Raw genomic sequence first — 17,500 nt, forward strand, 5'->3', positions numbered from 1 at the left:
AAACTTACAGGTACCAAGTTCAAGAACAACGAAATCAAGTCCGCTAACACCATGATATAAGCACGAAAAAGAAATGTCCGTCCCCCCAAACAGGTGTGAAAATTCCCTTCGTTTAATCTCGCGTCAATATCCTAATAAATACAACAAAACAAGGAAAATCTGAAAGAAAGAAAACATTAACCTAGCAGCATTCGTAAATAAAAAGTGCAGATTTGTCCTTTTTTGTTGTCACCTTCAGAGACGTCCAGTAAAAAGCGTCGTTGGAGTCCACAGCCAACGCATTTGGAATGCGAAAGTGCAAACAAGTTCAAGTTGGCTGAGTTGGGTTTTACATGTAGGGAGAAAAACTGCCTCCGTTCTCCTACAAAGTACTCTACCGTCCATTCCCCATTCAGCGCATGAACCACGGGGGCAAGAGAACGCAACGTTTCGTAACGTAACTGCGCTCTTCTAAACAGATAGACCTTGACAAGTTTACTTCGAAAAAAAAAGAGGAAAAACTCAAGTTCATTCAATGTTTGTAATTTGTGTTTGAGAGCCAAGTCTGCTGCGATAGGCAAAACGGGACGACGGGGGCTCTGTCAGGGATGTGAAAGCCCCCGGTGAACTTTTAACGGGACAGTGCTGTGTCGTCTTGTGTCATTTTCCGCGTCTGTGCCTGACACACAGCGGCCTCGCCGTCTGAATGAATTTCCTGGGAGGAGAAACAAACCAGACAGGTTCATTTTTGACGTTGTCGTCATCCATTTACCTCGACGCCGTGATTAGATTTCCATCCGAATCGATCAGCCGGTAGCACGTCTGGCCCTCGACAAAGCCTCACACAATATCACCTGGCCGAAAATCGGTTACAATCGGAGCAGTCCGTGAGGCGACGGTGCTGTACTCGGAGTCGCTCGTTTCTTACCGTAGTCGCCGAAAAGCGCGCAACACTGATTTTGGAAGCCGGGTGCGTGGTGTGTGTGTGTGCGTGAGTGCGATACTGGACACACACAGACAGAGTTGTGGAACCTTTCGGTGTTGGCTTCCCTACTTCGTATTAAGGTGTGAGGCACAGAACTTTTCATGTGTGGTGTAGGCGAGTGAAAAAAAATCCCCAAGAAGTTTTTTAAGGACGTACACTCAGGAGAGGTTGTCCTTGTCGGTTTTGAAAAGGGAGATGGTTCGACAAGTGTCTGCTGAGTTGGACAGATGTCGTCTGCTACCACTTCAGTGTTGTGAAAGAAGTGTCGTAAGAAGTCACACACACCGAGCAGAAGTAGACGATCGTCGCAGAGTCGCAATCATGCAGCAACGACGGTTTTTGTGTTCGCGCTCGTGCGTTCTTGTGTTTGTGTGTGTATTGTTCCTCTTCTCTTCTCTCATTCCTTCGTGTAACGCAGACTGCCACGACAAAAATATGGAAGAGAGAGAAGAAATGGCCAATGTGGTCTTCTCCGGCACCGTCAAAAAAGTGATGGCTGATAGCCCAGACGACAACAAGTCGTCAATGTACAAAGGAGAAATCGAAATCAAAAGAGTTTTCAAAGGAAACGACATCGTGAACGAGGTGGCTAACGTGTTTTTCGACCAGGTGCGAAACCACAAAATGGTGATGGTTGACGGATTCGGTGATCCTCACATTTGTGAGAGCAAGATCCATAGCGGGGATACCAAGATATTCATGCTGAACAAGGGATACAACGGCGAACTGAGACTAAACTCCAGCATCATGCCAATCACTCTCACTAATTTGGAATATACCGAGGCCGTCGTCAAACGTAAGTTGCATGATATTGTTTTATTAAATCGCGAGTGGTTACGGGTGTGTGTGTGAGTGTGTGTGTGTGTGTGTGTGTGTGTGTGTGTGTGTGTGTTGTTTTGTTTTGAAAACAGATCTGAAGTGTCTCATCGTTTGTTATTGTTTTTGTTGTTGTTTTTGATGTTGTTGTTGTTGCTGTTGTTGTTGTTGATGGTGTTGGTAGTGATGTTGTTGTTGTTGTTGAGTTGTATACCCCCAAGTATGTACTCATATCATGATTTTGTTCCAAGGTCAACCTTTGCGCTACATAGTGGTTGTGCTTTTGAAATGCCGACACTGACACATTGCATATTTAAGCTTGAGTGTTTGCATGAAATACGAGTTTCTCTGTCCGTCTGTCTGTCTGCCTCTCTCTCGTTCTCTGCCTCTGTGTACGTGTCCCACCCCCTCCCCCTCCCCCCTCTCTTTCTCTGGTTAACATACAGGCATGTATAACACGCGCTCATTCATGAACTGCTTTCAAGCAACCAGTATTCTTATCGCACGAACCCGAATAAGCTTTCTAAGCAAAATATCGTCAGGTCATAATAATAGACTCCCTGCCTGTTTTGGCATGTACCCTCAGGGGAACCTGTTCGGCTCATTGCACACTGTCACACTTTTTCCCCAAGCCAGCTTCGGTGTTTAACTGTGCTTTTGATTTACTGTTTACGCGATGTATTATGGTGAATTGTGCTTGATGAAGTTGATGTTATCGACGAATACAAACTGATTCTTTTCTCCAAATACAGAGGTCTGTGTCAGTTTCAGCGGCGCGGTTGTAAAGACAGTGACACTTGTGCGACGATTGCAGCACAAACATCGTACACTCACACACCGCAGACAGTAGCATACCGACAAACATGCATACACTGACCGAAGGGCAGACACACACACACACACACACATAAAACACAGACACAGACACAGACACAGACACACACACACACACACACACACACACACACACACACACACACACACAGACTGCACTCTTATTACGATTACACTGCTGCAAAACTGTGAGCGTTATCCCTTGCTCTGAAGTATGTTTTTGATGAAAACATGAACCACTGCAACCCGTAGCTGTAGCCCTAATTCCGCCGAGACATTCTTTTCTTAATTCAAATAGACTGTGCTTGCCCTTGAGTAGCTGTAAGATTCTGTGATGGCTTATATAAATTCTGGAGGATGTAATTTTGGTGCTATAAAGAACCGACGCGCTCACAAAACAAAACGAACACTAGAATTGGAACATTAATTAAAGTTTATTGTGAATATGTCGATGTCATATTAATTCGGAATCAGCTCATAATATCAATATATAAAAGGCTAAACATAAATCTATGGAGAGGCTAAGTAACCTATATAGGAGCGTGGCGGAAAAACTAATCTAAGTTTAGAAAGCGAATTAAAGCTAAAATGTGAAGTAGAAAGAACTAGCTTAGTGAGAGTGCAGAACAGTAGAGTGTGAAGCGTGGAGCATGGAGCGAGAAGCGCGGAGCGGGTGAGCGAGAAGCGCGGAGCGGTGGAAACTGATAGAAAAGAAAAAACTAAACTTAGAATTCGAAACATCAAACTAAACATCAAAGGTGTCCTAAAAACATAAACATCAAAGGTGTCCTAAAAACATAAACATCAAAGATGGACGACAAAATGGCGGCCGAAACAAGATGGCGGCAAATCAATAAAAAATCACCAAGACAAAAATATGTTAGAAAAACCCTACATAGAATAAACGTAGGACACAGAAACGGAAAGAAGACAAAGAAACGGACAGAAGACACAGAGACGGAAAGAAGACAAAGAAACGGAAAGAAGACACAGAGACGGAAAGAAGACAAAGAAACGGACAGAAGACACAGAGACGGAAAGAAGACAAAGAAACGGACAGAAGACACAGAGACGGAAAGAAGACACAGAAACGGACAGAAGACACAGAAACGGACAGAAGACAAAGATTCAAAACGAAAATTACACGAATTCGGTAAATAAAAGAAACATAGTCAGAAATGGATACTCGCCTTTGACAGCATCAATAATCTAAAAACAGACTCAAGGCGAGCAACTGAACCTGAACTACAAAATAACTTAAAAACAAAACTGGAGGCTGGCAGAAAACACTGGGCCCCGGAACAGAGCAAAAAAATCTATCTATCCTAAAACATCTTGTTCCGTGAACGGCTTCCCAGTAAGTGACGACGAATACAGGCTATCCACCACAGAGGTGAACTAAAAATACTGCGCGTTACTACAATATTACTGTTGCAAAACATGCGTCCCGTGCTCTCCGGGGAAAAACTCCAAGGCTGTCCAGCGTGAGCCATACAGGCACATGAAATTAAAATCAGAAAAACGCCGGCCACACTACCTTGTTTATAAATTAGTTCGTTACAATATTTAACGTCATTATAACAAAACAAAGTTCGTACCAGGACGCTCATACTTAATAAAGAAAAATAAAAGATAAAGAGCGAGCTAGACCCGCACGCGAACCTACAGAGGTGGTTGCAAAATGGGAACAATTAGGGACAAAAGTGAGAAAAGTGAAAGAAAAGAGGTGAGAAGGAGATCAGAAAAAGGGGAAACCACCACCACGGAAAGTCGCATGCGAGTCAAGCTAGAAACATGACTAAAAAAACACAAGCAAAACAAAAAGAATCTAAATACACAGAAGGCTCCTTAGCAGGGGCATTCACATTCCCCCCTCGAAGACATCTTAGTCTTTACAAAAGTCGACATAAAAAATCAACAAAAATCATCGAATACATGCGTGGTTCAAAAACAAAATCCGAAACATTACAGAATCCTTTTGGCATTATCCAAAACGTAGCTGTTCGAAACGCACTCTCATACGTGGTTCAAAATACAAAAAACCGAAACGTTACAGAATCCTTTCGGCATTATCCAAAACGTAGCTGTTCGAAACGCACTCTCAATGAGTCTCAATCTAAAAAATCACACGTGTTCTTTCAACAAATGTAACATCATATTTCGTCGGTCCGTCACTGTCAACATACCGTGTCAACATTATTCTTATTCGATCTAAAAAATCACACGTGTTCTTTCAACAAATGTAACATCATATTTCGTCGGTCCGTCACTGTCAACATATCGTGTCAACATTATTCTTACACCTTTACATAACCCGCAACTCAGTATGAAAGACTGTAGTCGCAACCTACAAAATACAAAAGAAAAACATCTTCAGTCGTCTTAATCATAAGCACAGGCATCCGCACGCGGGAAGGACTAAACAAAACCGATTCATTAAGCGCTTGCCTCTGTCAAGAGCTTTCGTTCCAAAATGCGGAACCAAAACATATATACAAAATGGAGAGAAACCACAAAGTCACAAAAAATATTTGCATTAAGACGAAATTTTCTCCCCAAATCAAAACAGCGCCACCTGTCAAAAAAGGCGAACGGATTACGTCAGACCAAAACATGCACAAACGGTCTGTCGAAAACAGTAAAGTTCACTGGGAAAGTCATTGAGTGTCCGGGTCTGCCTTCACCAGCACGGTCAGCTTAGAGATGGGGCGCCAGTAGTAGAAAGTGGAATGGCTCGTCTTCGAGGTGACCTTGACAGTCTTGAGCTTGCAGGTTCGCACGAGTCCATCGTCGCTGGGGCGAACCTCCGTCACGAGTCCAAGAGGCCAATCTGCTCTGCATACGGCTTCGTCACGTAGCACGACGACATCTCCGACAGCAACGTTACGTTGGGGAAGAAGCCACTTTCTTCTTCGTCGCAAAGAGGCCAAAAAGTCTAGCCTCCACAGTCTCCAGAACTCGTCTGCAAGTCGCTGAACTCTTCTCCATTTCTTCCTCGCCTCGACGTCAGCGCCATCGAAGATGCCAGGGATAGGCAGTACCCCGACAGCCTTCATTGTCAGGATGTGGTTCGGGGTAAGAGGGAGAGGGCCAGTGGGGTCTTCCAAGGACTCAACGGACAGGGGACGAGAGTTTACGATAGCCATGACCTCCAGCAAAAAGGTTCTGAGGGTGGAAGTGCTCAAGCGGGAAGGATATTTGCGCATGAGGCCGTTGAGGATTCGTCTGACTGTGCCAATCTGCCTTTCCCAGACTCCTCCCATGTGACTTGCCTTAGGCGTGTTGAAAATCCATTCGCATTGACGATCTTCAAGCCTCTTCTTCAACTCTTCTTTCTCAATGGAGTTCCAAGCTTCCCTCAACTCTCGTGAAGCGCCCACAAAGTTCGTACCTCTGTCACATCTCAACGTCCTGATCGGACCTCTGATGGCTATGACGTTTCGAAGGCCATTGATGAGGGCATCAGCAGAGAGATCATCCAGGACTTCGAGGTGAATCGCTCGCATGGAGAGACACGTGATCATAAGGCCGTAGCGCTTGACTTGCCTACGTCCCTCTGCGACAATGAAGGGGCCGAAACAATCCATGCCACAGGATGTGAACGGGGCGGATTCTTCAACCCTGTCCAAAGGAAGATCGGCCATCTTCTGTGAAGCCTCCCTTCCGTACATCTTCTTGCATGTGACGCAATCCTTCAAAACTTGCGCAACCACGCGACGTATTCCAAAGATCCAGTAACCACGTGACCTAATGTGGTGAATGACGTTGGTCCTGCCAGCATGTCCCAGAGTTTCATGTGCTTCGGCGATCAACAGTTTGGAAACATGACAGTCTTGTGGCAGCAATTTTGGCTTGGACCATATGAGGTTCTTGGCATTTCTCAATCTTCCTCCGACTCTGTAGAATCCTTTCTCGTCTTTCTCAACGTTCAACTTCTTCAGTGTTCCTTCCCGAGACTTGCTGGGAGCAGAAAAGAATTCTCTTTGTGTAGCGAGGACAATTTTCTCTTCCGCTGTAGCTTCCGACGCCAGAACTTCTAAAGCAGGCAAGTTCCGTTTGGTGTTGAGGAACCTGAGAACCTTTGCAATCCCTCGAACCAAAAAGCTCCATCTTGAGAACTTGGCAAAGGTTGTCTCCATCCCCACGTCAGATGTTTCAGCAATGGACGTGACTCTGCAGGAGCGTACTTCCAGATCATCTCTCTCAACAGTGGCTGTGATGTTTCCTCTCGGAATGTCAGACTGCCACAGGAACTGCGGACCTGAAAACCAAGTAGAGGCGTTGAGCTCTTTGACGCTTAGTCCTCGAGAGGCATGGTCAGCTGGATTCTGCTCAGTGGGGACATGATTCCACTGACTGACGGAAGAGACTCTGAGGATCTGGCTGATTCTATTGGCAACGAACACGTGAAACCTCTTCTGTTGATTTGCGAGGTACGCCAAAACGATAGTGCTATCAGTCCAAAAGACGTGCTCAAGCTTTTCGTACTTCAGCTCCTTTTCCAGAAATGAAGACATCTTGGCAGAAAGTGTTGCGGCTTGTAATTCCAGGCGAGGGACAGTTACCTGCTTCAAAGGGGCCACTCTTCCTTTGGCCATGACAAGACTGCAATGGACTTTGTCATTCTCATCTTTCAAACGTAGGTAGGAACATTGACCGTAGCCTCTTGTGCTGGCATCGGAGAAGTGGTGTAACTGAACCTGCGTCAAAGTTCCCAGGGTCGATGGAACAAAGTTTCGCGGAATGCTGACCTGTCTTAGACCGGGCAGCTCATCCATCCAGCTCTTCCAGAGGCCTTCCAAAACCTCGTCCAGTTCTTCATCCCACTCTGAGGTCTTCCGGCATGCCTCCTGGAGAATAATCTTGCCCTTCAGAATGAACGGAGCAAGGAAGCCAAGCGGGTCGAACAGCGCTGCCACTGTAGCAAGGACTCCTCTTCTCGTCTTCGGTTTCTCCTTGAGGTCGGGAGCGAAGGTGAAGGTGTCGTCTTCTATGCACCACTGTAATCCCAAAGTGCGCTCCAAAGTGCCAGTGTCGACTGCACTTCCAAGATTCTGACGTTTAGAAGCTGAACATTCCTCAGGAGGGAACAAACTGAGAAGCTCATCGCTGTTAGACGTGATCTTGTGCAGGTGCAGCTTCCTTTTACTACAGATCTCTCGAGCTCCCATGAGAACTTTGGCTGCAGAAGAGACGTCGTTGGCAGCATGCAGTCCGTCGTCTACATAGAAGTCATTCTGAAGGAACTGTGCGGCATCTTCGTCTTCGTGAGAGTGGTCGCGTCCCGCCTGCTGTAATGCGTAGTTGGCACAACCTGGTGACGATACTGCGCCGAAAATGTGAACGCGCATTCTGTAGTCGACAGGAGGTCTGGTGCGGTCTCCATCTTCCCACCATAAGAAGCGCAGGAAGTCACGGTGTTCCTTGGTGACATGAAATTGATGAAACATCTTCTCGACGTCGCACGAGAAGGCGATCTCTCCCTTGCGAAAACGGCAAAGAACTCCGACGAGAGAATTGAAAAGGTCGGGACCTTGCAGCAGTGCTCCGTTGAGACTCTGACCATGTTTCTGTGCGCTGCAGTCGAAGACCACGCGGATTTTGCCTGGCTTCTTGTCATGATACACGCCATGGTGAGGGATGTACCACGATCTGTCGTTCTCTACTTCGTCTCTTGGAATCTTCTCAGCGTGGCCGCTCTCGATGATCTCGCTCATGAACTTGCAGTAGTCTTGTGCGTACATAGAGTCTTTCTCAAATCGGCGACTCAGCGAGTTGAGTCTCTTCAGTGCAACATCACGATTTGGGGGAAGCTCAGGGTTATCTGCACGAAAGGGTAAGGGCATTTCGTAGTGGCTCTTCTCATTCACCTTGATGGATCTTGCCAGGATCTCCATGAACTTGACGTCCTCTTGGGACCTGTTTCCCGTCTCCGATTCAACAAAATCCCTTTCCATGACCTGGAGTGCGTCGGAGATGCTGGGTTCGGCGAGCGTCGTGCGATATACGAAAGTGACTGATTCACCTTCGTACTCGCTGGTACAATACTGTTCTGTAAGAGACACGTGCATCACGTCATGGACAGACTGTTTTGGCGACACTTGTCCCAGTATCGTCCAACCCAACGGTGTGAGAACGGCGTATGGGTCTCCCTTGATGACTCTCTCTGGCATGAATAGCTCTGCATGATCGTAGCCAATCAACAACCCGGGAGTGCAGCCTTCGAGCAACGGGGGAATCTCGCTGGCAATATGACTCAAATGCTTGATGTTACGAGCGGTCTCTGATGTTGGTATGTTCTCAGTGTCATTGGTGAGATGGTCCGTCGTGTAGAGCGTTTTCAGGTTGTGGGAAACATTGGAGTTGAGGGCCTTGACACACAATCCGGTCACTCTCTGACATTCGATATGAGTGTTCTGAGAAGTCATAGTGTTCAGCCTCAATGACGCTGGCTCAGAATGAGTGTTCAGCTTGTCACTCAAAGATTCAGTAACGAAGGAGATGCAAGACATGGTGTCAAGCAGCGCGTATGTCGTATGCTCTACCGTGGGATTCTCTTTCGTCGAAACTCTGACCGGAACAATCATGGTAGCTCTGACTGGTCTGTCTGACTTGTTGGTCGTCGCGAATGCTGATCCAGAGGCAGAAACACGGGCATCTTGACTGATACAGACAAACCTTGAAGAATCTGGCGGTCCCCGTGCATTCCGTTGCTGATTGGGCATCTTCTTCCTGTAGCTGGGCGCTCCATGCAGCATAGTGAGATGTGGGCCTTGGCACTTGTCGCATATCGCCCTGGTAGTGCAGTCTACACTTCTATGGTCAGTCTTTCTGGCACAGGAGAAGCACAAGGACGTTTCGTACATGAAGTGTTTCCTGTCCTCAACGGGAATCTCATCGAACCTCTGGCATCTGAGTAGAGGATGAGAAGAAGAGCTGGTCGGAAAACGAACGGTACAAAAGGGACAGACTTCGTCGCAGTTCGTATTCAGGACAGTTTTCGCGTGATGCTGACAAAGACATTTGTCACACTCTTGACATGCAGATGCAGTAGAACAATCCGTACTGTACGATGTTTTCTTGGGGACTGATGAACTGGCGGTCTGTGAGGTGGAAGAGGCGGCAGATTTGCTGGAGGAGAAAAGGGGCTCGCAAAGGATGTCTGCCTCTGTCTTGATGAAAGCTGACAACTCCTCAAAGGTAGGGTAGCGTTTCTTCTCGTTCTTGGTCTTGTTTACTTTCCGCACCCAGTTTCTCACCAACCAATCTGGAAGCTTGCTCATGAGTGTCTTGTGATAGGCTTGGTCTTCCAGATTCTGTAGCTGGCCTATCACTCGGCTCGCCACAAGGCATTGTCCAAGAAAGTCCGAGAAGGCGCGGAGGGCTTGTCCATCTTTGGGTTTGATAACCGGCCATGCATCTAGTTTCTCTCGGAAGGCTCTGGCAACGACGAAAGAACTGCCGAACCTTTCCTCCAACGTCTGAAGGGCCTGCTGATAGGCCTGGGCATCCCTGATCAGAAAGAGTCCCTTGACCGCATCCTTCGCCGGACCGTCCAAGTACTTCTCCAAGTAGAGGAGCTTTTCCTCTGCAGAAACGCCCTGCCGCTCAATCAAAAGAGTGAATGAGGACCTCCAGAGAGGGTACGTCAAAGGATCTCCTGAAAACGTAGTGGGCTCCTGCGTCGGTAACCTGTTGATCAGGAGAGCCTCAGCTAGAGTACGAGCTAGGGCAGAACCCTCGGAGAGCGCTGGTTGGCCTTGCATCTGAGGAAGGTATGCATCTTGCCCGTAGTAGTCTGAAGGGCTCGTGACCGGAGCCTCTTGAAAACCATGCTGTGTGTAGTCAGTGTCAGGAGCAAAGCTTGCAGCGTGGTCATATTGCTGTGTTTGCATGGGAGGATGCATGACAGAAGGCCCATATGCAAAGCTTGGCACATAGGTCGGAGACTCTCGGGAGGTCATGGCAGGAAAAGGACCAGGGAAAGGCCCGGGAAAAGGTCTCGCTGATGGATTGAGGGATTTGTGAGGGAAACGGGAAGGCGCGTAGATCTGGCGAGGACGATCTCCGTGGCTTGGAATCTCAGCTTTGACAAACTGAGGCCGAAAGGAGGTCGCGAATTGGCCTCCGACTCTTGTCGTCATCGTGGTGGCTGTAGTCATCGTCGTAGTGGTAGGAGCCGTGGCTGTGACCGCTGCTGGAAGTGGGTGAGAAGCGGAGACAGGTTGAGCAAGGGTCCTGGAGATGCCTCGAAGAGTGTCGCGGATATCCTCGGCGGCCGACTGGAGATGCGAAGGGGCATAAGCCCTGACCTCCGTGGGCTGCTGAAGTGGCGGGAGTCCAGGCTTGGCTGCCGCAGGCTGGTGTTGCGCAGAGACGAGGGTGTTGGCTGCCGGCTGGTGACGCGGGCGGGCGTAGGTGTCGGCTGTCGCAGGCTTATATGTATCTTGTGTGTGCTGTGTGTGCCTATCATACCCTACCGCCACATCTCCTATGCTCTCTATGTGTGTACCTACATGCAGGGGGTTGTGAGAACCTAGGTACCTATCAATGGGGCTGTCACGAGGTAGTTGGGGCATGAATCTTTCTCTAGCCCTTTGCTGGTCTTCTATGTCAGTTTTAATGATCTTAAAAACGTCATGCTCTTCTTGCATCTTGCCTTCTCTCTCCACCCTCTCTAGTGCAGTCTTAATTTCCTTTTCTTTTTTCTTCAAAGCTAACCTTTCATCTTGAGCTTCTCTCTCCAACTCTCTTTCCATCTCTGCCTTCTTCTCAGCAGCCAAAGTTATAGACCTCTCTAACTCTCTTTCCAACTCTGCCTTCTTCTCTGCCGCCAAAGCTTTAGACCTAGAAGCCTTCTCCTCCAAAAGCAAAAGAGTCTCTTCTTGTCTAGCCCTTTCATCTGCGACCATTTGCTGGGACCTAAATCTCGCTGCGCTAACCGCCAAAGCAGCATCCAGAGAAACCTCTCTAGCACCTCCAGAAGCGACTGTGGAAGTCAAGTCCGAGCTGGAGGCGTACGGGTCTAACTTGGGAAAGAGACTGCGGTATTGTTCTTTGAGTGTCTCCGTTTGCATGTGCATATCGCTCAAATCCTCTTCTATAGCTACATCACTTTCAGCCACTTGACAAAGCCTCGAGTTCGCTACATTCAGCTCGTTTAGGCGCTCACAGAGGCTTATCTTATGCACTTTAAGGACTCTCTTTTTGTCTGGTGTTTCCCTAAAGGCTGTGCACAACTCGCTGATCATAATCTTATGAGCTCGGCTTAGGGCCCAGTACTTGTCTGACAGTTCCCTCACCTCAGCATTAAGTCTAGCCCTAACAATGGCGGGGCCTCTTTCTTCTCTACTTCGTTGAGCGAGATGCTCTGCACTTGCAGCCTGTTGAGAAGGCTCAGTACCTAAACCTTCCTGTGTAGGAGAATGTTCAGCTTGAGGGGGAATGTTATCTGAATTCCAAGTGTCTTGGGTCTGAGTGTGTTCAGCTAGAGACTCGCCCTGAGCGCCATCACGGTCGCCTTCATTCTTACGACTATCAGTGTCCGAAGCAAAATGTTCATCCCTCTCTAACTTCAAAGTGTAAGGGGATAGCTCGGCACTCTCATGAGAAGGTAATTTCTCATCCATACTTTAAGTCAAGTGAAAACGTAGAGGTTAACAAAGACTTGCGAAATATAGAGAAACAAAATTCAAAACGGCACACCTCGGGTCACTCACTAGAGGGGAAGAAAATACGAAGTACGAAGTGTGCAATGCTATGGTCAACAAACCTAAAATAATGCCTAAGTTGCTCTGCTCTGGGCCCGACAAAAATAAATTAAAATATTGTTCACTAGATACGAAACACAGTTCCTTTAAGACAAAAGGTTCATGATCTCTTCACAAGATTCGTAAGGATAAGAAGTTCAAAAGTCAGTGGCCCTAATCACAGGCCTACAAAAGTTCATAAAGTTCTTTCTCGAAAACAATCCAAAATGTTCCAAAAAATATCAAAGTTTCCACTGTGCTTGCCCTTGAGTAGCTGTAAGATTCTGTGATGGCTTATATAAATTCTGGAGGATGTAATTTTGGTGCTATAAAGAACCGACGCGCTCACAAAACAAAACGAACACTAGAATTGGAACATTAATTAAAGTTTATTGTGAATATGTCGATGTCATATTAATTCGGAATCAGCTCATAATATCAATATATAAAAGGCTAAACATAAATCTATGGAGAGGCTAAGTAACCTATATAGGAGCGTGGCGGAAAAACTAATCTAAGTTTAGAAAGCGAATTAAAGCTAAAATGTGAAGTAGAAAGAACTAGCTTAGTGAGAGTGCAGAACAGTAGAGTGTGAAGCGTGGAGCATGGAGCGAGAAGCGCGGAGCGGGTGAGCGAGAAGCGCGGAGCGGTGGAAACTGATAGAAAAGAAAAAACTAAACTTAGAATTCGAAACATCAAACTAAACATCAAAGGTGTCCTAAAAACATAAACATCAAAGGTGTCCTAAAAACATAAACATCAAAGATGGACGACAAAATGGCGGCCGAAACAAGATGGCGGCAAATCAATAAAAAATCACCAAGACAAAAATATGTTAGAAAAACCCTACATAGAATAAACGTAGGACACAGAAACGGAAAGAAGACAAAGAAACGGACAGAAGACACAGAGACGGAAAGAAGACAAAGAAACGGAAAGAAGACACAGAGACGGAAAGAAGACAAAGAAACGGACAGAAGACACAGAGACGGAAAGAAGACAAAGAAACGGACAGAAGACACAGAGACGGAAAGAAGACACAGAAACGGACAGAAGACACAGAAACGGACAGAAGACAAAGATTCAAAACGAAAATTACACGAATTCGGTAAATAAAAGAAACATAGTCAGAAATGGATACTCGCCTTTGACAGCATCAATAATCTAAAAACAGACTCAAGGCGAGCAACTGAACCTGAACTACAAAATAACTTAAAAACAAAACTGGAGGCTGGCAGAAAACACTGGGCCCCGGAACAGAGCAAAAAAATCTATCTATCCTAAAACATCTTGTTCCGTGAACGGCTTCCCAGTAAGTGACGACGAATACAGGCTATCCACCACAGAGGTGAACTAAAAATACTGCGCGTTACTACAATATTACTGTTGCAAAACATGCGTCCCGTGCTCTCCGGGGAAAAACTCCAAGGCTGTCCAGCGTGAGCCATACAGGCACATGAAATTAAAATCAGAAAAACGCCGGCCACACTACCTTGTTTATAAATTAGTTCGTTACAATATTTAACGTCATTATAACAAAACAAAGTTCGTACCAGGACGCTCATACTTAATAAAGAAAAATAAAAGATAAAGAGCGAGCTAGACCCGCACGCGAACCTACAGAGGTGGTTGCAAAATGGGAACAAATAGGGACAAAAGTGAGAAAAGTGAAAGAAAAAAGGTGAGAAGGAGTTCAGAAAAAGGGGAAACCACCACCACGGAAAGTCGCATGCGAGTCAAGCTAGAAACATGACAAAAAAAACACAAGCAAAACAAAAAGAATCTAAATACACAGAAGGCTCCTTAGCAGGGGCATTCAAATAGACTGTAGTGCGTTTTTCAGAATAAAAAGCTCCAGTTAGTGATTCAAATAGAGCTATTTTGTTTCAAAACAGACCCCTTTCTATGCTTGTTCCTCTACACGTTACGAGGATCACGTCAAGTGTTGGGGTGAAGCAATCTTTGTTTTAATTGTTTAAGATTCATGTGAGTGCCTGTGCTTGTTGCGAGTTTCTTTTGCGATGCTGCTGTTATTGATGTGGAGCTGGGAGGGATGAATACAGGTGGTGTGTGATGTGTGGGTGTGTGGGTGTGTGAGGGGCCTTTTTATATTTAGTCAAGTTTTGACTAAATATTTTAACATCGAGGGGGAATCGAAACGAGGGTCGTGGTGTATGTGCGTGTGTGTGTGCGTGTGTGTGTGTGTCTGTGTGTGTGTGTGTGTGTGTGTAGAGCGATTCAGACTAAACTACTGGACCGATCTTTATGAAATTTGACATGAGAGTTCCTGGGTATGAAATCCCCGAACGTTTTTTTCATTTTTTTGATAACTGTCTTTGATGACGTCACATCCGGCTTTTCGTGAAAGTTGAGGCGGCACTGTCACGCCCTCATTTTTCAACCAAATTGGTTGAAATTTTGGTCAAGTACTCTTCCACAAAGCCCGGGGTTCGGTATTGCATTTCAGCTTGGTGGCTTAAAAATTAATTAATGACTTTGGTCATTAAAAATCTGAAAATTGTAAAAAAAAATAAAAATTTATAAAACGATCCAAATTTACGTTTATCTTATTCTCCATTAATTGCTGATTCCAAAAACATATAAATATGTTATATTCGGATTAAAAACAAGCTCTGAAAATTAAATATATAAAAATTATTATCAAAATTTTTTTTTTCGAAATCAATTTAAAAACACTTTCATCTTATTCCTTGTCGGTTCCTGATTCCAAAAATATATAGATATGATATGTTTGGATTAAAAACACGCTCAGAAAGTTAAAACAAAGAGAGGTACAGAAAAGCGTGCTATCCTTCTCAGCGCAACGAATACCCCGCTCTTCTTGTCAATTCCACGTGCACTGCCTTTGCCACGGGCGGTGGAGTGACGATGCTACGAGTATACGGTCTTGCTGCGTTGCGTTGCGTTCAGTTTCATTCTGTGAGTTCGACAGCTACTTGACTAAATATTGTATTTTCGCCTTACGCGACTTGTTTATTTAGTGTGTTTGTTTATGTGTGCGTGTGTGCGTGTATGTGTGTGTGTGTGTGTGTGTGTGTGTGTAAGAGAGAGACAGAGAGAGAGACAGAGAGAGAGAGAGAGAGAGAGAGAGAGAGAGAGAGAGAGAGAGAGAGAGAGAGAGAGAGAGAGAGCTTTTCCTGTACAGTCCTACACTTTGTTGTATATATATATATGCGCTGCAATGAAAACATAATTTGTCCTTCAAATGACCACATATTTCATCACTCCTAAAACATAACAATAAATGTCGATATATATATATATGCATGTCTCAGTTGCACAGAAAAGCACATGACTGTCACGAGACTGCACAGACATATATTCTGACGGAGCAAGTCAACCGGAGTCGACTTTTTTGGATTTACAGTTCCTTGAAAAGAAAATTGAGTACGCGAAACAGGTTTACCTTTCCTGCTACACCGCATTTTTATGATAAATTTGTCTTGTTTTTGAAAAACGGACACGCGTCTCAGTCTAACCGTCCAGATCGAGGGAATACAACCGATGAACAGATCACTGACAAAAGCTTTCAGTCTCCAAGATAGATGAATGAATACACACCTGCCCCTGCAGTGATTAATGATCGCATTTTATCTCTGTACCATAAAGGACCGACCGATATTTTGTAATGTTACACATGGTGCTTTCGATATAATGGGTATGTCCGTCGACTAAGATAACGGTTTGGTAGGCCTATTGAGCAAATCTCTTTCTGCTGCTTCAACGATCGTCGAAGAGGTCAGTTCGAGTACGAACAGAATTTCCAACGGGATTGACTTACAAGTCCTCTTGCGCGATGCCGACTTTGCTAAACTGGATATAATGATTCACTTTGCATAATTATCTTCCGCTCTAGTGATTCTTAGTGGGAGCGTTATTACACAGTATCGTGTTGTGTCCATGCATGTGTAAATTTCTGAATTTGTCTGTTTTGGGGGTTCCTACGACTCTTTCTCTCTCTCTCTCTCTCGCTCAACACCAGTACAGGTACTAGGTATATTTTGTTTGTGCGTGCGCACTGGCACGCGCATTTACAGTTCTTGCTATTTATTTCACTATTCGTGATCTTGGAACGCTTTAGTTTTGGCGTTAGTATGCTTTCGAGTCTTCATTCCCTGCGCTAGTATAATCCCCTTTCTTTCCTGTAGTAAAAAAGCATTCGCCATAAATGAACATGACTTGTGTAGCCATACTGTTACAAAATCAGGACAGTAGTGTCTCGCGTCTCGTACCCCGCAAAACTCAACTGTGTAAAACATATAATTATTATACAGTGGAACCCGCTCCACCACCCCCCTCCCTCGCTTGTAAGACCCCCACTCCCTGTTATACTATAGCCTCCTTATTCTTAAGACCCTAGTTCCTCAGATTTTCTGTTTATAATTATCGCCTGTGAATTTACCTCCATTTTTAAACTAACTCTCTTTTCGGAAGAGATGACCTCATATTTCGTCTCAACAGGGATGTACCACTGTAATTAAAACAGTTGTCATAATTTAACATGAGTGCAGTCTGTCACAAAATAATTATGGACAGTAGGATCTAGTACACTTCTGAACATTTTTCGACATTTGTAAGGCCTAAAAAAAAAATAGGTGTGGTTACGGTAACCCGACCTACCCTATTTTTAGGGGCCGACCCTATAACTTTTTATTACATTTGTAAAAAAAACACACAAAAAAACAGTGCAGAAAATGCAATGAAAGCGAAAGCGCTCGAGTCGCACACTTATTTCCCTGTCAAGTAGGTTTATTTGTACACATTAGAAAAAAAAAGTTTTAACAAAAAAGTGATTGCCTACCTTCCTACCCTATTTTTTTGGGCTATGTTACCTTAACCACACCTATTTTTTTTTGGCCTAAACGTAATATGAACACTAAATTACGTGTAAAATGTTCAAAATGATTTAGAGTGTCTATATATATATAGCTTGCACAGAAACTCAGCGGTGTAGAACATTTATTCTACAGTAAAGCGTGCCCTTGTAAGTAACCACCGCTCGGTTACGACAACCTGCCCAATACGATCATACAACATGATCCCCAACGAGGATTGGTCTATATGGTTCACCTTTCGACAACGGCCAGTTGACTACAACGGCCACATTTGGTTGGTG

At 45.2% G+C, this 17,500-nt stretch overlaps 2 protein-coding genes across 2 annotated transcripts; one reads left to right on the forward strand and one right to left on the reverse strand.

Annotated features, from left to right (window-relative positions):
- Positions 1-1,417: 1,417 nt before the first annotated feature.
- Positions 1,418-2,429, forward strand: LOC138957800 (agrin-like). Its single transcript, XM_070328853.1, has 2 exons — positions 1,418-1,760; positions 2,413-2,429. Exons 1-2 carry the CDS (start codon positions 1,418-1,420, stop codon positions 2,427-2,429), a joined length of 360 nt encoding a protein of 119 aa, XP_070184954.1.
- Positions 2,430-5,271: 2,842 nt separating this feature from the next.
- Positions 5,272-11,697, reverse strand: LOC138957802 (uncharacterized). The gene is made up of 3 exons (XM_070328856.1): positions 10,747-11,697; positions 9,686-10,497; positions 5,272-9,445 (listed from the first exon to the last, which is right to left on the reverse strand). Exons 1-3 carry the CDS (start codon positions 11,695-11,697, stop codon positions 5,272-5,274), a joined length of 5,937 nt encoding a protein of 1,978 aa, XP_070184957.1.
- Positions 11,698-17,500: the final 5,803 nt, after the last annotated feature.

Source organism: Littorina saxatilis, unplaced genomic scaffold (genome assembly GCF_037325665.1).
Source record: "Littorina saxatilis isolate snail1 unplaced genomic scaffold, US_GU_Lsax_2.0 scaffold_1420, whole genome shotgun sequence".
Classification (NCBI taxonomy): Eukaryota; Metazoa; Mollusca; class Gastropoda; order Littorinimorpha; family Littorinidae; genus Littorina; species Littorina saxatilis.